This window comes from Talpa europaea, assembly GCF_964194135.1.
Source record: "Talpa europaea genome assembly, chromosome: 3".
Classification (NCBI taxonomy): Eukaryota; Metazoa; Chordata; class Mammalia; order Eulipotyphla; family Talpidae; genus Talpa; species Talpa europaea.
The window spans coordinates 80824498-80850019 of record NC_140069.1 but is presented as its reverse complement, the minus strand read 5'-3'; the positions used below and the strand labels follow the sequence as shown (position 1 = coordinate 80850019).

General features: G+C 34.4%; 1 protein-coding gene across 1 annotated transcript in view; it reads left to right on the top strand.

Annotated features, from left to right (window-relative positions):
* Positions 1-2224: 2224 nt before the first annotated feature.
* Positions 2225-25522, top strand: part of CALCR (calcitonin receptor) — a gene marked incomplete at both ends in the record, with an annotated part of 49331 nt that continues 26033 nt past the window's right edge. The window contains 6 exons of the mRNA XM_084230840.1: positions 2225-2275; positions 8302-8458; positions 10180-10290; positions 12546-12658; positions 15376-15467; positions 23054-23180. Coding sequence (XP_084086966.1) covers positions 2225-2275; positions 8302-8458; positions 10180-10290; positions 12546-12658; positions 15376-15467; positions 23054-23180 — 651 coding nt within the window. The remainder of the gene's footprint in view (positions 2276-8301; positions 8459-10179; positions 10291-12545; positions 12659-15375; positions 15468-23053; positions 23181-25522) is intronic.

Genomic DNA, 25522 nt, shown 5'->3' with positions numbered 1-25522 from the left:
AGGCTAAATAATAGACCTATCATAAGCAACCGATCTTTAGAAATTCAATGTATATCTGTGAGTAGTTCTTCCCAAAATGATCAAGGAAAGCCATGTCAATTTTACAAGTAATCATACATTTCAAAATAACTTTCACACCAAGAAATACGTCTCAGCCAATATAGTCAGGTGGTAACAATCCTGATTAAGAGAGAAGACAAATTAAAATCTTCCCTCCTACCAACTTTGCTTTCCTTTCATTATCTGTCCTTTGCCAACCAAGCTACAATCTAGGAGACAGTTTTAATTTCTAACTTTTTGTTTTTCTCTATAATCATATTGGTGTTTGTTGCTCTAGGAGAGGGGCCTATATTATCTTCCTAACCAAGTACTTTATACATTTATTTAAAGTGTGTATGGGTTTACTGAATAAGGATAAAATTGGACTCACTTTGGTATAGAAAATGTGTTAGAGGGATCAAAATCAGAAGCAGGGAAACTGGTCGTGAAGCTATTTCCATGGTACTGCTGAGAAGGACCTTAAGCTGCGTTATGGTAGTGAAGAGGGGTAGGCATATTTGAAACAACATCAAACAAATAGAATCAGACTTGTGGAGACTAGAGGTTGGGATGATCCCTAGTTTCTCATACAGATAAAATTCATGGGTAATTGTGCATGTCACTGACATGGGAATGTAAAGAAGGAAAATAAATACATTCAACTTTGTTAATGTGCTAATATAGAGAACAAATACAGTAGATCACAACCACCATCATATAAATAATAATCATTGTGTATAAGTGATTTGCAAAGTGCCAAAGAATTATAGATAGCTGAAACATGATTTTATCTGAGAGAGGTTTAGCATCAAATGAGGTTGTTGGCATGTATATATACATAGATGAAAATGTATGACAGATACACAAAATTCCAAAAGGATGGTTTTAGTTATCAATTTTCTGGGCACTCAAAATCTACTTTTCTACATTTATTTCTACTTCTTGAATGAAGTAAAACTGAGAGATTCGAAGCTCCAGATAAATTAAGCTATTGTATTTCTTATTCTTTGGCTACCCCTAAGTTTTCCTATCTCCTTAATCTTGTTTTTTTCATCTGCAGTCTCTGTCTAGTATCTTTGCTTTCTAAATCCTATCTAATTTTCAAATGATATTCAAAATATATATTCTGCCCTGGTCCCTGCAATCAGAAATCATCTCTCTTTTATGAGGCTTTGTATTTGTACCATTTTTTTTTAACTTTTTACTCAGTGTTTATTATGGTTTTTTCAGCACATGTGTTATGTCCTTCATGTCTACTCCAAAGCTTAGTTTCTTATAATGGAACCATTTCTCATTCAATTTACTCACATTCACACCTCTTGTATATACAAATCTCACCCCAGCACTGCCACAATCAAATATCCAATTATCATCCACCACTAGGGCATCCACCACTAGGGCATTGGCACTCCCTCCTCCCCTTCAGCAGTTCCACACCTCTTTTTCTTCTTTCTTTTTGTTGTCTGAGTCAAAAGCTCTGTTTTTGTTTTGTTTTGTTTGTTACTTTGCTTTGTTTCTTTATATTCCACAAATGAGTGAAATCGTGCACTATTTGTCTTTCTCCTTCTAACTCTTTTCACTTAACATAATCCTCTAAAGGATTCTTTTTTTTTTTTTTCCTAAAGGATTCTTAATAACAACTCAAAGTTTGAAGAAAAATTTGTAGGTGAGGAAAATACACAAGTCTCCAAATATGACTAAATAAATGTTGGTCCTAGAATACCTAAAGGGCTGACTATTAATCCTTCTCAAACGACAGATTTCATTTGTTCGTGTCCAACAAGGTGATTTAGTGACATTTCCATTGAAAATTTTTAGCAGTTCTTAGTGATGTCACGTGTTAATTGAAGTCTTTGTTGGTTGTTTTCAATTCTTCTGAATCCTTTAATTTGGTCCTGATATGTAAAGTGACTCCAGAATTTCTTAACAGGAGGACTTCAGGCAATAATCGGATAACAGTCCTTCCTAGACAGAAGAAAGTTGCGTTTGTGTTGTAAACATGCTGTTTTCACTTACATGCATTTTATTTAGGATGTCTTGGGACATTGATCCTCTTCAATTCATACAGAAAGACAAGAAAAAAAGAAAGGATGTATTTAATATTAAAGCTATATTAATTTAAATGTCTTTGTTACTTTCCCATTTTTTCAGACCTTAGAGAGGAGATCATCTTCAAAAAGCAAAAATGAAGCTCACCTTTACACGCTGGGTTTTTGCCCTGTTCATCTTTCTACATGTGAGTGAAACAAAATTTATTCTAAGCTATGTTAATATAGAATGTTAAAACAAGAAGGAATGTTTGAGTATGACTGAATGGGTATTAGCAGGAGTAGATATTTTTCTCCAGGAGTCAAAACATAGTTCCTCAAAACTATCATTTTCTTAGTATTTTGCTGACAAAATCTTCCCAGTAAAATTTCATTGATTTAGAGTAGTATTTTTAATACAGAAATATGAGCTTTGATTATTTACAAAAATTCAGCAATAATTTGAGACATCTCCACATTATCCTGGAAATTAATGTTGAAAGTTAATAATGTTCTTGGATAAACTGTTTTCATGATAGACATGTGACTTTCTTTGAATCACAATTTTGGGGTTACTGTCTTTTTAAAGCATATGAATTCTTTCAGTATGGTTATTGATTTTAAATATATTTTTATCTGAAAGTAAAATTTTTATGTCTTAACATGTTACCGAGAGTTATTCCATAACTCTCTAGTCTATTAAATCATGCTCAATTTATTTTTTATATTATTTTATTCCTGAACAATTTAGTTAGTAGTCAGAACTACCTCTTAGAAAACATTATCAATGCTTATTTTTGTGTGCACATTGTTAACCCACCATCACATCAGCTTTAACATATATGAACAACATTGGCCAATGAATTATACATGTCAGTCACTCAGGATCTGATTCTCACCCAAACAAATCTTGCCTAGGGTTCCAGTTCTAGGATTTCTAGTGTGTGTTCATGTGTAATTATGGGCTTACAAGTCTACATAAACTATTTCTCTTTACATTATTCAAGGGGAAAATATTGTTAATGTCCTATAAATGTTGAGTTAATTTTAAAGGGATTTTTATTTTGTAATGTTAATGTATAAAATAAATGGTTTATGGGAATGATTGTTAATGTAACCCCTTTATACCTATTTAGATAATAAGTTATTTTATTATGTAAGACTGTACATATTATTTTAATCTTTAAAGAAAGTTCTGTATAATTTTCTAAAAGTAATCCAGTATTTGGAAATGCAGGTAAATTCATGCCATTGGAAATATGATTTTCAAAATAATTAAGCAGGACTATTGTAGAAACTATTACCAATAAAATATGTAATGTTCTCTATAATGTGCCAAAGCCTGTGCAGTATTCTGGAGATGCAGAAATATTGGTATATTCTGTTTATAAATTGATAGTTACTTTTTATAGCTCAAATAAAATTCTGTGTCGTCAAGTACATGTGAATATTTCTAACTAATTTCATTTCATAAAACATATGATTAATTATATTGTTCGTTGATAGAAGAGCTAAAGGCACTACTAAATCCTAACAAGATAATTTGGGGATTATCTAACCTTTTACTACAAAGACTTCAGATAATCTCTAGTGTGTTAAAAACTGTAGCAGATCACTTTCATTCAAAGTTCAGATATATTTTATCTGATATATTTTAAAATTCAGAGATTGAAAGAATTCCACTTATTTTCATGAACAGAAATGCTTTATGCTTTGTGGACACCTCTTTCCTAGCAAACATAACTGCACTAAGCACTTAAATGGCTTTGTGCTCTCTTTGCTGTGACCAACAGAAATTTGATTCTCTATCTATGCTTGGATTATGTTTTTGATTCAGAAGATTTGTCCATAAAAATTCATTAGATACATCAATCTCCTTCTAAAATACACTATACCCCACACTGATACTCCTCAGAAAAAAGGGGAACTTTTTTAAAAAGTGACAGTGATTTTAATTACCTCAGAATATCACTTCTTAGATATTACCATATCGTAAACAACCACTACCAATATATTTATTGAACTCTACCAACCTGATTTCCAAATTGCTTTGAAAGCATTGGTGTAGGTCACCACATTCCATTCACCATATCTACTCTAATCAAAATCACCCCTTCACTTCCTTCCTATTTCCTGTAATGAAATTGACTTAAACAGTCCTCGGCACATAGGGAGCTCTCAAAAAGTGCTAATGATGATGAAAATGATGAAAAATTGAAAAACTAGATTTTTCTGATAGCATGTTGTTGTGGTTGTCAACTGTATTCCCTTATTTGCACTGAATATTTCCAGCAATTGTGTTGTTTATGCATTTATATATAAGTAGAAAGTACATAGGACATCAACCAGGCATCTGATTTTACCTGGAAGAACCAGCACTAACACTTTGCAAAGTTCTATTTCATTCTTTGCTCATCTAAAAAATATAAGTAATTGAAAACTACAAATAATTCTAACATATACATTATCAATTTTGGGTCTATCGATTTGTGGATTCTGAATTCATTTTCCTTTTAGAGGATTTCTGTCTGTGGCAATCAGTATGAATCTTTCCTTTCAGCAAGGGGCATGGACCCCTGCATTCAGCGGGTTTCAGCCACTGCAAAGATAGACCATTTCTCAAAGTTCTGCACAGAACAGCTCTATATCCTCATTCTGTCTCCTTACTTTCAAAAACTGCCTGTAGGGCCTCCCGGGTGGCGCGGCGGTTGAGCGCTGGGTTGCGAAGCTGCCCGCAGCCTATGCGGCGCCGGTTCGATCCCCAGCTGCTCCCCAGCCACTGGAGGAGGGTCCCGCTTGGCGCGCAGACCTCTCCTGCCGCCCGCTGCTCCCCTCAGCAGTGTACTTTGGTCCTTCTGCCTGCTCTGCTCCCCGCTCTGGCTCTGGTGAATTCTCTCACCATCCCGCGCTTCTGACTGTACCCAGTGCTTGTATGTATAAACAAACAAACAAACAAACAAACAAACAAATAAATAAATCTTAAAAAAAAAAAAAATACAACCAAAACTGCCTGTAACTCCAAAGTAGGCTGATTTTAGGCCACTCAAATCAGAATGCTTTCCTATGTACTCCATGACTAGTGTGGATGAAACCTTGTATAACCGAAGCTCCACAAGGGCAGCAACCTTGCTGCTGAGCCTCCAAAACCTATAACAGTGACTGGCACATGGGAGGTACTCAAGCTGTGGACTACAGCTTTGGTGGCAGCTCGGTGGTCATATGTGTGGCACCATTTACTTGAACCTTTAGGAGTGACATAACATATATGGCAACTAAACTGCTACATAGGATACCTAAGAGATTGTTTTTTGTTTTGTTTTTCAAGAATCTTGTGACATCTTGTCTGCAAAACTTCGAACAATGATCTTTACTCAGAAAAATATTAATGCCCTTAACAACTCATTTCTATCTTCATGTGAACATCGAATCATATATTTGCTGACCGCCCCCAATATGTAGTATAAACATAATACTTATGATAAGTAAACATTTTTAAATCTTTCACATGACCTGATACTTTCATCTAATCATTACTGCTTCTACTCTGCCTCTTTATTGCTGAAAATTCTACCACCTCCACTAATAATTTTTATTTGTATAAAATCATCAGCAAAACGTTTAATATGTTTAATGTGTGTTATGAAATTTGTATATATGGTATTTTATGAAATAGTTATTCCACAACTTGAACTTTATATGTTTTATATCACTGTCTTTGTATATCTATACCTACCTATCTGTTATATGTATACACATATGTATATATGTTATATGAATATCTGTTATATGTATATATATGTGTGTGTACATGTAACAGAATGTCTCGTATATATGTGTATGTAACAGAATGTCTCAATGCCTATCTTCAGAAGAAAATCACTGAAACATTCAGCTTCCAGTGGGAAAATTCCATCGTCAATGTGCAATGAACCAGACCAGGATCGGATTCAGATTATTTTGGCTCAACTAACGACAGAAGTTCTAATTCCTCATTCCTTCAGTGTTGAAACAATCTCTGCTGAACCAGACTCCAAATCAAGTTCACTGGAGTTTGTTTCAATATTGCAAGAATGATAAGATTGATACCGCTATCATCTGCCTCAACTACACCTACTCTTTCAGATGGTCTTATCTCCACTGTTATTGATGTTATTTTAACTGCATTCAATCAAATAATACTGTAATGAAAACATAAGTATAGGGTTTTCCATTTGATATACTTGTCCATACCGTCCCCCAGGGCTTCCATGAATTTCCAACTACACAGGAACATTCCTTAGCTAGTTGTCCTGTCCATTTAAAGACAGAATTCAGAATTTTATTTTTGGAAATGACACTAAGCTTAAACAAATTAGTCACTAATGTCCCTGTACATAAATGACAGAAAATAGTCCCTGATATAGTAAACAGAAAATATTTTTGTATGACATCATGTTCCATCTTCTAAGCTGATTTGAAGATGGTGATAAAGTGGCCCAAAACTAAATATCTTAAATGATAATTCTCTTACCAAGTAAACATAAAGAACCTAATATATATGCATCAGTTGAACCATCTATTGCTATCTTTTATTGCGAGGACACCATTAGACATGGTTAAAGATCATGGTTACATGATTTTGAGTGGAATTACGCACACATGTGCACTCATACACACATTCATACAAATATAAGCTACTAAAATCCAAAATGAAGACTTAACATCTTTTTTATGTGTGTGTTCCCAAACACATCCCAATTTCTAATGAAATATCTGAGCATTTAATGACTCTTTACCTTTCAAGATAATTGGTGTCAAGAAATATTTTATAGTGTTGTGGGTTTTTTTGCTAGACTGTAAGGTCCATGAGGAAAAATCTATACTAGTTTTATTCATCAATGTATCTTCAACAATACTTAGCTCACCAAGCTCAATGCATATTTGATGACTGATCTTAAAATCCATTGGAAAAGGGTGATATGACAACAGAATGTTGTTCAACTACATTAATAAGGGATTTGCACATTTTTAATCATTTTGTTGTTTCATTGGCTTGTCTTTCTTCTCTTGTAAATTCAAGAGTCATTAAAAGCAGAAATAACCCTAACGCTTAAAGTATAGTGTCAACTGTGTTCAAGTAACTGTCCATGTAGAGTCATAACAGCAATGTTATAACAGTAGTATATATCTACCCTCTGAAATGATTTCTACTCAGATGACGTGCTGGCACTTCCAATACAAATCCAGAAGAGAAGTTACGTTCTTCCCCCAATGAAGAGTTTCTTTCCCAACTTTTCCCCTTTCTCAGGGCACTACCATTTTTCCCAGTTATATAGGATAAAGTATCTGGGGTGTTTGACTATTACTATTTTTCTTTCCTCATATTCAATTATGCCTTTGTATTTTTGTTAAGAAGGTTAGGAACTGCTCCTTTTTCCATTATGGGGTGATCTAGTCCCTGCCTTCAGCTTACTGGCACAAAGATATTTTTCAAACACACACACACACACATTAGTTATAATAAGTAGGACTGAGACTGACATTAGCAGTACTGACAGAAACATGTAAAATTTACACTGATTTTCAGCAGTGAAAAATTCATTACCCTGTATGATCATCTGCTGATGAAACCAGTTTAAAGAAATTAAGCCCAGTTATCCAAGCTAGAATCTCAGAAAAACATTATTTGTTCTGTGGGATAAACTGGGTAAAATTTTGGCAATGTGCTTAATCTAAGCACAAACAAAAATCAGCTGAAAGAATTAAATAAAAATAAAGTTTATCTCTGGCACTGCCTTACCTATTTTTAATAATGTGATTCATGATCTTAAGAGTTCCAAATAAGGCAAAGTTGATTAATATTACTACTTTGGGGGGGGATCAGGTTATTTGTTTTGCTTAGTTCTGTACACTAATAAAAAAATTTCTGAAAATTGTTCGATAAAGAAGTACATGAATGTGTGTGGGTGCTATACATTTTCAATAGTAAAGGACTGAATGTAAATATGAAATTTGTAGTTAGAATTTGTAGATGAACTATAAATACACTCGGGTTATAGAATAAAAAATATTCTGCAGGGAGACCATAAGTAACTGTTGCTTATAGAAGGAAAAATAAAATTTTTCATACTTTTATAAGCATAATCTGTGTAATGTTTTAAATGTATTGTAGGTATAAATGTATAAAAATATAATGAAATTATGTGTACATAATCAGTTACTCTCTATATGTAACCAATTTTTCTTTTTAATACAGCACCCAACCCCCGTTCTTCCTTCCGATTCAAACACCACCTTTTCTCCAACAATTGAGCCTGAGCCATTCCTGTACGTCCTAGGACGAAAGAAGATGATGGATGCACAGTTCCAATGCTATGACCGAATGGCAAAGTTACCCCCCTACCAAGGAGAAGGTAAAAAGAGGATCTGTGTAAACACGCATTTCAAACATCATTAAAGGCTTATTTTCTTCCAGGGGCAAATATGTTGACTGATTTTAATTTAATATACTACAGTATATTATATTTAATATTTAATATACTACTGTATTTAGTATTTAATATACCACAGTTTTAGCAATGGTTTTCATACTACGGTATGTTTGTGTATTTCATATGGCAAATGGGCTTAGTTTTTGCCTTTTAAGTTCATCAGAAAAGTTTCTGGCTAACATCTGCTTTGATCACATTATTACTACAATAATTCCATATTCACACCTGGCAAGCAGGAATAATACAGGGTTAAATAAAAAGAGAAATTGGAAAATTCTAGGAAGGAAGTTGGAAAATGGTGGGCAGAGTTTGTCTAAGAAGAACCTGTCAAAACCCCATCTGGTTTGGATTAATTAGGCAGTATCTTTCCCTTAACTGTCAATTGGTTGACAACTCATGCTATTCCTTTCTCCTTTCTACCCCTAGTTCACAGAGAAAATAGAAAAAGATATCACTTAGAGACTGTTTCTCCTCTCGCCTCTAGAATATTCTGTCTGCCCAGTTGTTTTCAGGACCTAACAAATTCTGTTAATTTAAAGGCCCCAGAAGAAAACAAAAGGGAGGATATGATGGCCACCCATTGTTATACATCCATTTAAATTGTCTTTCCTGTCCTCTATAACATTTTGAAAGATCCACCAAGATCTTGTACATCCTTGTATATTATAAGACAACAGTGCTTGGTGGAAGGAAAACATTGGTTTGCCTTCAAGTAGTTAAAAGTTATAATAGTCATTCCTATTTGTAACATTTTCCTTTAAACACAAGTCAGTTGAAAGATAGATGTATGTTATTCCTCTACCTTCAGTAATTTCAGTATTTTTAACAAATTTGAAAAGGCATTAAATGCAACTCTGCCCCTAAAAGAAACTATTTCTCTGAAACAAATGAGACAATAGAAACATGAAATTGTTATTTTCAGAAAGGACTTGCGTCTTAATTATCTTGAGAGGTTGAACTTTTGTGCTATGATAATTATTTAAAGCTTTTTTTTTTTGAGAACTGCCTTCAAGCTTGAGATTCATTCTTGTGAATATCATTTTTAGTGTTTTATATTAGATTTGATTTTTGAAATCAGTGAGAAAACCACTTGAAGCCAATAATGACCACATAATGTGATTAAACTGAGCATTATTTAGCCAGTGACAAGTGTTATTCTAATGGAATAAGGCTGCTTTATATGTAGTCCATGAGCTAGCTGAAAATACACCTCCAAATGAACAATTATTACATCATCCTTGAAGTAAGACTGAGCCCTACCCAAGCAACACCTTGAAAGGTTAATGGTTAGTAAAATACATATATTCCAATGTCAAATAATTATATAATTCAAGATAAGCCTTTCATCCAATGATGATTTTACAGATATATAAAAGAGTACTCTTGTAGCAATTCTGAAGATATATTTTAAAGGAAGGATTTTGGAGGAAAGATTCTATAGAGATGACATGTATGTCTTTTGAGGAGTAAATGGAGAAAGCACTAAAATGCAAATTGCATTACTAGGTGGTATTTTACTGCTGTTGCTTCTTCTAATATTTCCACATCCAAGTGAAGAACCCCCAAATTACTGTCTGTAGAATGTTTAATCCTGCTGAGGATACTGAGTTCTGACAATTGCAATATTAATTTCTAATGGCCAGGTCCATACTGCAATCGTTCCTGGGATGGATGGACTTGCTGGGATGACACACCGGCTGGAGTGCTGTCCTATCAGTACTGCCCCGATTATTTTCCAGATTTTGATCCAACAGGTAGAGTATTTATTTTCATTTTCTATCTTGCCATGATGCTTTGATATTCTGAAAAGAATATCAAATGTAAATATGCTTATCTAATTATACACATTTTGAGATCTCTGAAACATTTCCTAAATTAAAATATTATCCATTTATATAAATACTGTAAGCTGTCCATATTTTTAAGTCATATTACTAGTCAGTGGTGCACATTGGTCTTAAATTCCATTAAATTTTAAATTAAAATGAGATTTGTATAATAGAATATTATAACAAATTTAAAATAAATTATTAATAATATTTTAACAACAAATTAAATAAACTAGATTTCTATAACCAGTTTTATTTGACATGTTTTTAAATTTTCAATTAACATTTATTTGGTGACTTATGAAAATTTTTAATCAAGAAATAGCAGATACGGGGCTGACATAACATGAATGATGAAAATATTGTACAACCTTGGAGTTTATATAAAACTGTCATGTGTAAGGAAAAATAAATCACAAGGTAGTAACTCTAGACACCTACCAGTTTTCTGTTTTAATAAAAGATACCAAGTTTACTATAGTTATAAAAAGTGACATAGCAATACTTTTCTATGAATATCACTTTTTCAAAATATTTTATGATGTATTATCTCATTTATACTCACGTAATCTTTGACACAAAACCATAAGTGAACCCAAGTCTCCAAAGCTCTTACCTAACCCTCCGTAAGTAAGCAAAACAGTCTTTAAAAAAGCATTTGACAAATAGTGTATCTAAATCTCCTTACAAATGTCTACAAACTGAGTTCCTTTTAGAACTTTCAAGGAAGGACATGTTTTCTTTGGACCTGTAGGACATCATACTCCGTGTGGCTAAAAGTTAGGCTGGGATAGGCCTCCCTGGTGTGGCAAGGGGCTAAGCACCCCACTATGAGGCAATCCATAGCCTCTGCAGCACGAGTTCAATCCCTGGGCGACCAGGGAGCAACCCACATGGCAAGGCAGACGTCCCTTGTCTCATCCGCTGCTCCCCTCAGCAATGTGTTTCAGTCAGTCTGCCTGTTCTGTTCCCCACTCTATCTCTGGTGAATCCTCTCACCTCCCGCATCTCTGGCCTGTACCCCAGCTCTTGTATGCATAAATAAATAAATCTTTAAAAAAAAATAAGTTAGGCTGGGATTATTCTGCTTAGTCAGGATAAAAGTCCAGAACATCAAGTAGAATGAAAAATTAGGGGGCTGAAATTACCTATCTTAATATTTTCGCATGCAAATAGACTGGAGACTTAGAACCCAAAATGCTCAATGCTCCATGGTGGAAATAAGTGCAGAGGAATGAATGGGAAAGAAGTATGTGTGAAGTTGTTTAACAGCCTCAATCCAGAGACTAGACGGCGGGTGTGGGAGTAGGGTGGGGTAGGTGCTAGTAGTAGTAGGTGATTCTCAACATGACTTAGGAACTGGGGAACTTTTAGAAATCCTCATGCCTGGTGCTACCCTTGGCATTCCAATTTAATGAATTTGAAGCACAGCTTGGACTTTAGGATATTTTTTAAGTTCTGCTGTGACTAAAAGTGCAGCTCAGATGATACTGATCAACAATGAAATCCCCACAAGAAAATGACTAGAATGAGGGACCTCAACCCAGTGCACTAAGGAAATGCCAGTGAGAAGGCAGAGCACAGCAGTAGATGAAACTAAAATAGGGGATGGAGGAATGTGGATCTCAGGGGGATAAAAGGGTGCAGCTTCCTAGCTCTAAGGGATGCAGGTATCAGGACCAGAAAAGATGTTTTAAAAAAACAGATAGAAACAAATCTGAGATTAAACAAATCTGATATTAAACAAATCTGAGATTAAAATAATGGAAAAGGAGTGTTTTGGTTTTTTTTTTAAGATTTATTTATACAAGCACTGGGTACAGTCAGAAGCACGGGAGGGTGAGAGAATTCACCAGAGCCAGAGTGGGGAACAGAACAGGCAGACTAATGAAATTGGGCGCGGCAGGAGAGGTCTGCGCGCCATGTGGGACCCTCACCCGGCAGCCGGGGATCGAACCAGCACTGCAGAGGCTGCGGGCAGCTTTGCAGCCCAGCGCTCAACCACTGCGACACCAGGGGAGGCGCAAAAAGGAGTGTTTTAAATGTAACTATAAAGACTTAGGTGGCCCAGATGTTGAAACGAAGCGGGTTCAGTTACAGGGGGTCTGTGGACACACCATCTAAGTCCCCGCTAAGGGGTAAGATTAATAAAGTTAGTAACTACTGTGTTTCGTTAACAGAAAGGGTTACTAGATACTGTGATGAAAAAGGGTTTTGGTATAAACATCCTGAAGACAATGAAACCTGGTCCAACTATACCATGTGCAACGCTTTCACTCCGGAGAAACTACAGGTAGGTTCTGTTTCAACTTTCAGTATTGAGTGAGAATGTATACATAGAAATGAATACAGAACTATAAAATGCCTGCTATGAAGAAGCCAATCTATTTCATAGAAGGAAATTAGATACTGACCTTTAAGTCCTATGGCTCCTATGAAGATACATTGGAGAAAACATTTCACTTCTAGATTGGTACTCAGTATCAGTGAGAGTTCCATAAGCAAATGGAATCACACTATTTTTGACAAGGGGAACAGTGTCCATGGGACAGACAATGGGATTCTATGATGCCCGATATCAGGCAACATTTCCAGGGACTTTAATCTCTCACCTCCTGCAAGGGTTTCAAAAGTACAGATTTTCCACAAGTCAAAAGCTAACAGTTGTCCTGCCTCCACCACCCATGATGTTCATCACAGTTTTACTATCAGACCTTGGAGGGACCTTTAGAAAGTTCTCATCAGTTCATTGAATCAGCTTTAGGTGTGGTTGTTTAGATTATTTTCAGTGAAAGTCCATTCTGATTTGTTGGTATATGGGCCTTATGGGCTGTTAAATATTTTTATTATCATCTCTGCTTAGAAACTTTTAAACCTATGTGGGAGGGAATGAAACAGCTACCTATCCTATCCTTCAGTATATCAGAAATCTATGAAGATTACTAAGTCTACAACCTCTTCCCACAGAACTGGGAAAAAAGTTGATCATTCTTAGCCACACAGGGCCCCTCTGAGCAACCTGGTGGCTCTAGTGGAAATGTACTGTTTCCTTCAAGGATAGACTTGTGTGCAAAACAGTTACTACATTGGAAAGTAAAACACATTATTACTTTTGCTTCTTGTAGAGAAACTTTAGGGATATAGAAATTTTTCCTTTTGTTAAAAATAAAACAAACAACAGCAACAAGACAAACAAGGATAGATAGTACAAGAGACCAGGAACTAAGGACACCTCATCACAGTCACAGGCTGAGGGGCATCAAAGCCCTGCACCTCCCTGTAAATTGCTTAGTCACCACTGAGATTCAGACTCCTGTCTACATCCTAATGGAGAGCTATTTACTTAATAAGGTCTGATTGAAATGACATGTCACTGAGTGAGGAATTTCCTGAATGAGTGCTGATTATCATTTTACAAGGAAATAATTGTAACTCCGTTAACTGAATTGTTATAAACAGTGCAGGTCCAAAAATTATTTCTGAATGCTCCCATGTTTGACCTGCTCACACATCGTGGCCACATGTGAAAGGGAAATAAACAATTCAAGCAATAAATGCTCCCCTCTAGGTACCTAATATAATGATTGATATTCATTGCACAAATATTCTAACATAAATACAAAAAATGTGCAGAAACCAAGCTAGAATTTATTAAAACACACATGCACACACACATTCACTCACACACACCTCTCAGTCTTACAAATGATACAAGAATGGCAACTAAATTATGAGCTAGCTGTTGGCTTAATCTTACACATTTAGAAGTCTCTAATTCCAAAGAATATATATTTTTTAAAAGAATATACTGGAGACACTGAAAAGAATTAAGTTACATGAAGTTTTCTTATAAATAAATTATGCAGAGATAAAAATAAAATGCTTGAAGGTGATAGGGGAATGGATATATATCCAAATTAAAAACATAGTTTAAATGGCAAGGGATTCTATATGGTAAACTATTTAAAAGGAAGAACTTAACAAAAACAACACTCATAGTTTTGTCTAGTATTGAATTTAGAAAAATAATTAGAAAATTAATTCCTAGGAAAAAAAAAAGAACTGAGTGTTTGTTTTCTCATAAAGATTTCTAAATACCTCCTAAGGAGTTCTTTCATCTAATCGCCATTTGGAAATGTATTGCTTAATTCTCAATAATATGAAGGTTTTTAAAAAAAAAACCTTTTTACTAATAATAGACAATTGTTGCCATTTAAGATTTCTTTAAGATTACATTTTTGAAATGTGTTGAGATTTGCTTTACTGACTATAAAATATCAGATTAGATAAACATTCTTGTACATGCCCAAAGATGAGTATCTTGTAGTTGTTGGATACAGTGCTTATTACATGTTAATTAGTAAAATTTCATAATTATACTGTAGGTTGTTTTTCTTGTCTGTGTTTTCTATAAATTACTAGGAGTTGTCACTTTTTGTTTTATCATTTATGTGCTTTGAGCTTTATGTTATTAGGTGCATAGAAATTTAGAATTGTTTTATTTTCCTGACTTAACATCTGAATCTGTCTGTTACACCTATTTTCTTTTAGTTACTTTCCTTTCACATCCAATATTTTTGTGTCCCTGTATTTAATGGTGTTTCTTATAAGCAGTAGATACTTGTTTCAGAAATCATCTAGTCCAACCAAAGTACATGATAGATGAGGACTACTGAGATCGAAATAGGTGAACTAACTGACTGATTTATGAAGGTTCCACAAAGGTCTAGTGACAATACTCAGAGTAGAGCCCAGCCCTGATAAATCCAGTCTTCTTCCTACCTGGCCACACTTATTCTAGTGTAACTGCTAACCTTGTCATATTTAATATGTTAATACAGCTTGTTATTTTTTTGTATAATTCAGTTCTATGAAATGTATTATAATGTTAAGTTTTTAAAAAGTAGTTTTTTTACTTATAATATTTAAGAGTAGAAAGTATTTTCCTTCCTCTACAATCACTTATTCACCTACTTTTATTTGTAACTGGTTCTGTTGTTGCTGTTCCAGGATGCATACAATCTGTACTACTTGGCTATCGTGGGTCATTCTATGTCGATTTTCACCTTAGTGATTTCGCTGGGGATTTTCGTCTTTTTCAAGTAAGTACACTTAGAGCATCTGCTTTTTATTTTCTTCTTTAAGACACTGAAATAAATGGTGACTTCTTCAAGAGTGTGTGAGGGGGATCTTCTGCAAATCACGAGTTATGTATCTTAAGGAATCATGAAATAGAAAGAAAAATGAAATTAATTCAAGTATGTTTTTGCACCCTATCTTTGAAGAAAATAGGATAAATTCCTTTACTTTCCAAAGGCAATATGACTCTTTCCCAAAATGAAACAATCCTGTGAGACTAGAAGTATACTGTATTAACATGCAGAGTTTACTTTTACTGTGGCTATGATTCCATGAAATACAGAGGAAAGTATCTACATTCTTTTACCCCCCACTATAAAATTAGAAGATATTATAATCACAAGTTCAAATGCATCTTGCCTAATTGCGAGCTATATCACAGTTAGGGTCTCATGAGACGTGATAGTGTTTAGCCAGAAAAGAAAGATAAATTCTCAAGGAAAATCTCTGAAAGATGGCCTGTTGTCTTGCACATCTGCATTTTGTTAAATTGTGTTAACATAGTTATCTTTAGAAACACCATTAGGAATAGAATTATAGGGAGGGTTTCTGTTCTGAGTCTGTAACTATATATTTCCTTGCATTATCTATGGCCAACTAATTTAGTTGAGAGATTAATTTCACAATGGTGGAGAATTTAAAATGTTGAATCTATGCTTTAATGAATGACTTCAGGACATATGTGAGATCATAAAAAGTTACATTTGGTCCTAAAAACACATCCTACATTTCGTGTATTTCTTTAATCAAAGGCAGGAGTCTCTATATTCTCTACATTCTAACTCCACTCTACCATGATAACTCCTGTGTCTGATTCCTTTTTTAGATGCAGTGGTCTTATATAAATGATGAAGCAAAGTGCCTTCCTAGGTCCAAATTACTAGTAATTCTCCACACTTAAACAATGTGATATGCAATTAAGCATGCAGTGATTCATATATAGAGTAATAAAATCTTAATTTCATTTTTGTTAAAATGCTAACATGATATTACTAAAGAAAATTAAGACAAGGGGATAATCATCTTTAAACACATCATTAACACAGCCACCATTATTATTTTTCTCTTCATGGTTTTTTAATCTTTCATATTGATTTAATTTTTGATATCTTATATCTTAATAATATATAATATGTCTTTCTCTTATACAATCAAGATTCTTATATTGATCAAGCAGTATAACCAACTAGCAAATTTTGGTAATTGAGTAGCAGAGAATAATAAAAATAAACTGAGAATGAACACCATCCAAATAGGGTTAACATGAGAAAGACTGATAAACGAGACAAGACGTGAGGGATTAATTACTAGAATTAAAATAGAAGAGTGTTTTCAATTATAGCAATCAGAATACAGCCAAGTAAACACACAGCATGATTAATCTTGGAATGTTTGTTCATTTGTCAACTGCACTTTGCCACAGTAAATACATCACATGATTCTCATGCAACTTTGATTTCAAAGTCTTTCACTAAGTCTACTTTAAATTTTTTTAATATAACCATGAGAAAGTTGAAAGAAAAAAGCTCCCAACTTGTCATTATGAAACTAATAAGTGTGTTCAGGATTTTAAAGATAGAAAAATGTCAAAAGGACATTTCCTTGCTCTTAATTTCTCCAATCACTTTGTTAAGAGATTAGGTATGAAAGTCAAATCAGCAAAGAAAATAAAACTGTCCTTTCAACATTCATGCCTACCATGAAGCCACTAAAGATGGTTGCTTAAAAGTGCAGCACGTGGGAAAGTAAAATATTTCTCCATTTCACTGTCCCAAAACAGTTAATCTGGTCTAGTCAGTGAAAGTGTGTGGAACGGATTGTCTAGGGAACACATGATTTTGTTTTACTGTCTGTCAATTCCAATGACCTACTACATAGCAACTTAGACTTTGGGGTAAAAAAGGTTTTATGGGGTGTGGCAATGCAAATCTGAGGAGTCATAAACCTATTCTTCTGTAGTACTATAATATAAACCAATGATACCTCAAATAAGTAAAAATATTTTTTTAAAAAGAAAGTCTTATTGCTTTATAATGGAAAAACATACACTGAAATAGCTGATTCTCCAGAGCACAAACAAGAGATGGATAGAATATAGAATATTTGACAATAAATATTCGAATCCACAAATGTCTGATTTTCATACTTATTATTAATCTTATCTTAAACCTGCCCAAACTAAAAATATCAAGTCTATCTGTTTTCATAAGATCAAATTATGTTTCTGATTTTTGAAATGTTTTATTTTGCATTTGGATTTCAGAAATATGAAAGTCATTGTGAAAATAAAGCATTAATTCTGATGTATCACTGGAATTTATCTTTCAATTAGCAACATTAACCCCAGAAACTTTTCCACTCAACATCACCATTAAGGACTTGACTGCCCTTTACAATAGAAGGTTTTAGAAATGATTTATGCACTTAAGTAGCATAATCTGTGTGAAACCTGAGCAAAAAACAGTCATCACTCCTTTGTAAATTCTATATTCCCAGAATTATTTTGCAAAATCCAAATAATCATTTTTATAAAACCTTCATGAAACCAAAATTGTAAGTTACACACATCTCCACTTCTGAGACCTTCATTCATACTCATCCCATGGAAATCTCATTGTCAGCCTCTAAAATGTGCCTTGTAGGGTTTTTTAAAGGAGTAACCTTGCAAGTGTCCTCCTTAAATCAGTAGGCTAAGAAGGTCTGCAGAGGAATTTAAATTTTCTGAAGGTACTGGAAGCTGAGGAACTGCTGATGGTTCGCTTAAAATCCTGGGATATTACTCAGAATAAGATCATTAAGCCATGCCTCTAATCTTAATGTGATCTTATTCTGAGCATTCAGGGGAAGGTAAATGGCAGATCAGTGTAACCCTGAGACAAATAAGAATCATGCTCCCCATACTACTGAAAATGAATGTAAAATGTATATAAAGTCTTTGTTATTGTAAAAGAAGAAAATTGAACTTCTATGCCCTCTTCAAGACAGAGGAAAAATATTTCAAGATAGAGAAAAAAAATTTCAGTACTTTAAATTATAGCAAAGGCAATACTAAAGATCTTAACTGTACAAAAGTGACAGAGTTAAAATAATGTTCGGGAAGACTGATTTATAGGTTATTTCTGGTTTACCAGTTTAAGACTAAAGACAGACTCTTCAAGATGAAATTTGGTTTAGGACTTTTGCAGGAAAAATTGTTAGGACTGATAATATGGAGAGAGATTAAATAAATACATCAAATTAGTTCAGTAAGACTCTTCATTACTAGATGCCAATAGTAAATGTCAACAAGAGTTAAGATGAAGGTGCCCTTAGCAAAGACTGGCTTGAGAAAGTCACATAAGTGGATTTATTTGTGTCTGTTTTCTGAGCATTTTAAGTAAGTTTGTAATAAAGTCACTTACCCCATCAGTTTCTCTTACAATTTATCAATTCACATTTCTGTGGGATAATCCTAAATGTTGAAACATCTCCTTGTTTTTGCTCAAGAGAATGCAGTAACAGAACATTCATCAACATTCATTTTGATGTCTTATTCACATACTTCACTGATTGTTATATATTTTAAGTATTAATTACACTTGCCTGAAAATTAAGGGGTATGTTTTGGAAGGTGGGGTGGGTCTTCATTGTGTTACATTGTCTACATTATAGTACATTGACCACAAAAAAAGAGGCTTTCCAGTAAGACCTCCAAAAGAAACATTAATTTTTATATAATTCACTTGATCTTTCCTATTATTCACTGTCATATCTACATAGTGAGTGGATAGATAACTCTTTTTCTTGTACAGTATCCACTTTTACACATCCCTGGCAGTTCTCCTATTCTCCAGAGAAATCATTAAATCAATGCCACCAAAAATAGCCTCCTTTCTCCCATCCCACTCTTGATACAATAGGACACCAAAGATAATTGCTTGTCAGATCTTGGCAGACTGTTGACTCAGAACAGTGGTAATAGGAACAGGAGCAAGAATTATGATGGAAAGAAAGTTCCTTAAAATAAAGATTTTGTGCTAAATCTGAAGATATAAAGTCCCCTGTCCAATAGGAAAAATGTATACTGTATATACTACTATATTGTGTTTAGAATTTTTTCCATTCCACATTTTTTCATTCCATGTTACCTCTCTTCCTTTGTGAACAAGGCCTAAACATAAAAAGAAAGTAAGAATTACTCTAAAATATAGGACTTTGTACCAGTCCCACATTTTTCTGAATACAGACTTTCTCATGGGTTAGCAAATTCATAATAACTTTTTCTTGTTTCATCATCTGCTACTTTTCTTGTTTGCTTTCAATGTGACTATAATTACACTGTCTTATAAACAGTAAAGATTACTCTTCCTTATCTAAGGACAACAAACTGATTTATACAATCTGGAAAACTCAAGGCAAATATTAAATGTCTTTTCATACTATGATGAGTTCCCCAAAGTACATACATACATACATAGGATAAAAATAATTTGAAACAAAACCTCTAATGTGAAAGATTTATGCCAGGTAAACTAAAATCATGAAAACTGCATTTAGCTTTAGTCTTCAAATATGATATCTTGAGATTCATACTCAGGTAAATCATTATCTCCTCCTTACACTGGAGTGACATTTTGGTTGGACCAAGAAGTAAATTATGTTATCTTATATTCCCACTATTGGAGAATCTGAAGTACTTATTGTTCCCAACCACTCAGAGTGTGAGATATTCTGTACATTAATACACCTTTTTAAATCAAGTGAAATAAAATATAGCTAACATCGGATTGTTTTATTTCTATTTAAGACATTTCAGGTCTGATGGGAAAATGTCAGGTTCTCTCATTTTATTTAAGCAATAGGATATTTGTGTTGAGAATAATGAAACACATAAATCATTTATGTTAAGTTCAGTTAATCCTTTTTATCATCCTATGCTTCTTCCTCAGAACAGTTATCATAATAAGAGTAAATAAACAATTATATAAAGTCCTTGAAGGAAGAAGTTGTCTGTTTTGTTCATCCATGTATCCCTAGCATTTACCAGAAGGTCTGAATCATAGTGAGTAAACAGCAATAGGTGTAGGAATATTGAATGAATTTTAATAAATTCAAAGTACCTTTAACTCACTTCAAAAAGCTGAGTGTAAATGTCATCAAGTGAGTGTAATAAAATTTTTAGAACTCAATAAGCAGAAATTATATTGAAACCCTCAAGAAACAGAAACTCATATTATTTATTAATCATATTCTTCCTTTGGAGTCTGGCAGTTTAGCTTGAAACCATAATTTTCTCATTATATGCATAATACAAACCTGTATATAGATTTAAGCTAGGGTTGAACAATAAGATAATGTCCAATATTAGTTAGTTAATATGTAACTTAAGAATTTGGCAAATACTCAATACCACACTAAGCATAAGATATGAAATGATCGAGCATTTAATGTAATTCTATAATATTCAGGATAACTGTTTAGTGGTCACAGCTCAAAGAAGAAATTTGTTCTATATAAAGACTTAGTGTAAATACATGCGACACACCTTTTATAGGTATGCAAAATAAATTCCTTTAACACTTCCATTCTGACAAGAGGAAAGGAGAAAATAATAGCCAATGCATAAATATATATCACAAGGTAAGTTTTAAGAAGAAAAATAAACCAAGGAGGTATAGGAAATATATTTTGTTCCAGGTGGTTCTGGTTTATACAGGTTTATACAGTAACCAGTCCTTTAAGCTAATGTAGTTTATCAGCAGATTGTTGAACTCTACCCGATCAAAAGAAAATCAGGCATGAGAATAGCGATGCTGTATAATGCATTCATCCACATTCCTTATTTCTGTTAATGTCAGCTATCATGTTAAGCCAGGTTGAATCCAGTAATGAGACCACAGATATTTGCCTCCTAGTGAGAAGAATTATAAAATGCTATTGTGACTGTATGAAAATTGCAGGTCATAGCTATAATAATGCTAAATGCAGCAGTTGCAATGCTGTGGAAGAGTTTATGCAGTATAAATGGGTATGATGTTTCACATAATTTTTTTCTTCTTAAAGCTTTAAATTTGCAATCTAAGTTTATAATATTATTGTAAAACCAATTAGGCTCCATTTATGTAACATCTTTTTCTGCTGCTAAGCAAAATAGCACGATAGTGTGTGTGTATGAGAGAGAGAGAGCTCTTCTTCAGACTCCGTGTTTATATTTTTACCATTGATTCCCTCCTGGACTTAAAGTTTTACAGTCCACTCCTACTCAACAAGTTGAGAATTTTAAAGAATTATGTTTGCTAATTTGCTAATGTTTCTGCTTCCTGAAAAGTTGAAAATGTAACAATAGTAATCAAAATATGTAACTCTCATTACTTTCATTACTTCAATATTCTTTGTGCCACAGATAATTTAAAAAATTCATTTTTCTTTGATTGGGAAGTATAAGAAAGCATTGTCTATAAATGTAGACAATTCTCATATTTCATCTTTTGCCAATATTTCCTTTTCAGATTTCCCACTATTATAACTTAATTTCATGATGATATTTTAGGAATAGTTACTATGACCAGTCACTGGATATCATAAACTAATGTTTTAAGATTTTACATGGCAAATGACATTATGTTAGCTATTTTTGAAGGATCAGATATGATAAATGTATTTTTTTTCATCTAGAATAATCTTTCACATTTGTTATAGCCATACTACAGGCTATATTTGCATCAAAAAGTGAAACAGGCTATTCAAACTAATGTTTATTTATGTGAACAATCACACAAACACATGTGTACAGGTTCACAAAGTGACGGAAAAAGGAATGAAAAATCCAGCAAATCGCTTATTACCCAAAAGATGGGATTTGCCAACCAGCAGCAGCACTTGGACAGGACTTGTCAATTCCAGACCACAATATGCCTCATAATGAGATCATAGTTTTGAACTTATTTGAATTCTCTGCTTGTGTCTGAGCTCCACCATCAGGAGAATGTGGAAAGGAGGAATCACATAGGCAATCCCATTTGGATTGGAGAAATAAAAAAATGTTAAAAGAAATGGGGAAAGAGAAAGATGACAGGGGATTTAATAAGCCCATGTGTGTGATGGACCAAGGACATGGATTCAATCCTTTGTCCAGGCAGCCTTGGCTCTAACTTCATGCACTGTTATCCCATTTGCCACACGGTTTCTGCCTGGGTACATAAATGAATGTTAGATTTTTTTTTTTTCATCTGAAGCCCACTACAAATCCTAATGGTTTCTCTTGTTAGAGTCCTCTTAATTAATTTCACAACATTTGTTATAATTAAAAGTGATTTTATCACTCACTTTTTCAATTATTGTATGGAGTCACCTTGAGGACTGAAAACTATGAGGTACCGTGACTAGAAAATTGGTTTTAAAAATTGGAACGAAAAGTAGTAATGAGCCCTAAGGATTGAATCAGTCTCACTTATTTCTATATGTTCTCTCATTTGTTGCTGAGGAAATATTTAAAATAGCACCAAAAAACGTTTTCCAGATACTTCAACCTTTCAGCACTGTGTAATATTTCTGTTTTATGTTCTTCCAGGAACCTTAGCTGCCAAAGGGTGACTCTGCACAAGAACATGTTTCTGACTTATATTCTGAATTCTATGATTATCATCATCCACCTGGTTGAAGTAGTCCCCAATGGAGAGCTCGTGAGAAGGGACCCGGTAAGTGCTGCATGATTTGTTTCTAGTTTTATTTTTAAGGATATGGTATCCCTGAAGAGTGAACATGGAGTTGTTTGACTAAAGTAGCTGTTCATATGTGTAATGATATTTGATTGTGACAAATGAATGTTGTATTAAGCAAGGTATATCATTCATTTGTAACTATTGGAAGTAATGTATTACAATAAAAGCCTGGGAATAACTAAATCATAACCAAATAGGAATCATACAACATATCATGAGTTTTTATGACTAATTAATAATTTATTAATGCCTATAGGAAGTTTACTGAGTGTAACCTGTAAACATAAATGAGAACAGGTAGACTAAGGCCATGCTTCCCAAAGGCCCAGCGTGTTACTAATGGGTTTACAAGTGTAGTGTTATTCCCATAAGCATTCTGGCACCAGGCTGGGCATGGACTGGTCACCTCAGCTACGAGTAGCTATGCATTTACTCTAGTGAGTCATGTAAATATTACCATGTCTTATATCTGCATGATCTGAAAAAGGTTAAATACCCCTAGTCCTCTCGCTCCACTCTTATCTCTCAATCTCTGTTAATGGTTCTATTAACTGAGCTTGTCCAGAAACTAGAGGGTGAGGAAGCCCCAAGGCAGATGTAGAGATCCATGTCTCTGGGCCCCTGGGAACCGGGTAGAGAGTGCACTTGAGCACACAAACAGAACTATCCAGCACAAAATAAATGACTGAAGGATATTTTCCTTTTTGTTTCTCTGCTAAGCTGTGCTATGTAAGCATCTGTAGATAGCCTCATCTTTCAAAACTGGCATTTGACAGCTCTGCCAACCCAATGACAAAAATGCGTGAAATCTGCCCAGAGCATGCCTCCTGCGTGACGGTGGCATGACATGGGAAAGCAGCTTAATTTGACTTCTAATGGATCCACAGTGCTAATAATTTTTGCAGTGTGAATATATCCAGAAGGGCGTTATGAGCCATCTTTTAAAAACGTGGCATCTGTTAGCTGAGACAGGCTCCCATCTCACTCATTACAGAATGTGACCCAATTGGCTTACCTTGATGAGTTTTCTTTTTTAATGTCAACTACATTTAATAAGTGTCATCTCATTTCACTTAATCCTCAAAAGGGCCCAGGGAAGGATGGATAGTATTAATGGGATAAACTAAGTCTCAGTGTGTCAGAAAACACATGCCCTCCATGTTGTGGATAATCAGAGTTGGAACGCAGATCCAGACCTGTCGCACATAGAAGCCCATCCTCTCTCCTCTATAGAATATGGTGCTCTTGACTGCTTGATTTGTACTTTTAAGAAGATATGTTCTTAAAGAATGGCAGCCATTCCAAAGTGACAACTGTTCAATACTTACACATACAGAGTATGTTTAATTAGGGACACTGATCCCCACTAAGTTTAAACTAATTGTATAAGCTGTTATACATCTCTCAGTAGAAAAGACTCAAATTTTTGGCTTTCCATTTCCCATAAAGTGTGTAAGCCCTGAGAAAGTTACCATCTGTACAGAGTAGACTGAAAATGGCACTTTAGTTATTAAAAAATCCACCCACCAACCTGGGAGCAGTGCTAAGTCAAACTATACAGTATTGTAAATTCCTGAATAGATTCTAACCCATATATCTTGTGGGGAGTGGGGTTTCAGACCCACAATTCATACCTCCAGCTCACTCTCTGACTTTTAGGCAGAAGGGGTTTCTTATCCCTTGTAAGATCACACTAAACCTGTTATCTTCTCAAAGGAGTCTAAATTCAGGATTTTTCTGACTTGGCTATCAAATTATAGAAGCTATTTAACCATATCTATCAAAGGAAAATAAGGAAGAACTGCCTTTCTTTCAAGGGGGTTTCTCAGAGTCGCAAAGAATCATAAAGCTTTTTAAAAACTTCCAAAGGCATAATGTTGCAAGACTGCTGCTAGCTCTTGTTTTATAGCTAATTCCCTCGGTCTCTGGTCTTGACTTTTCCAACCAAGTTGTTACTCTATTCATTGTTCTTAATGGCCTCATGAGCTGTTGTCATTGGGGAATTACACTTTCATGGGATACTTTAGGAGCAGACATGCTTGCGTACTCTGCCAGTCAGCTCACAGACGGTCTCCTAGCCAACAAGCCAGCCCTGCTCTGCCTCATAGCTCCCTATTGCCTAGAAACCTTTAATAGAGTCCGTGAGCATGTGTCCAGGGACCTGGCTTAGTCTCTATGCAGCTGATTTCCTGGGAGAATGTGCGTGTGAGCATGGGAGAGCCAAAGAAATTACCAGGAAACTTCCTCTGGATATGGAAGAGAGAGGGTGGCGCTCACATACATTAGACATTCTCAAGGTGGCACAAGTTTGAAAAGCA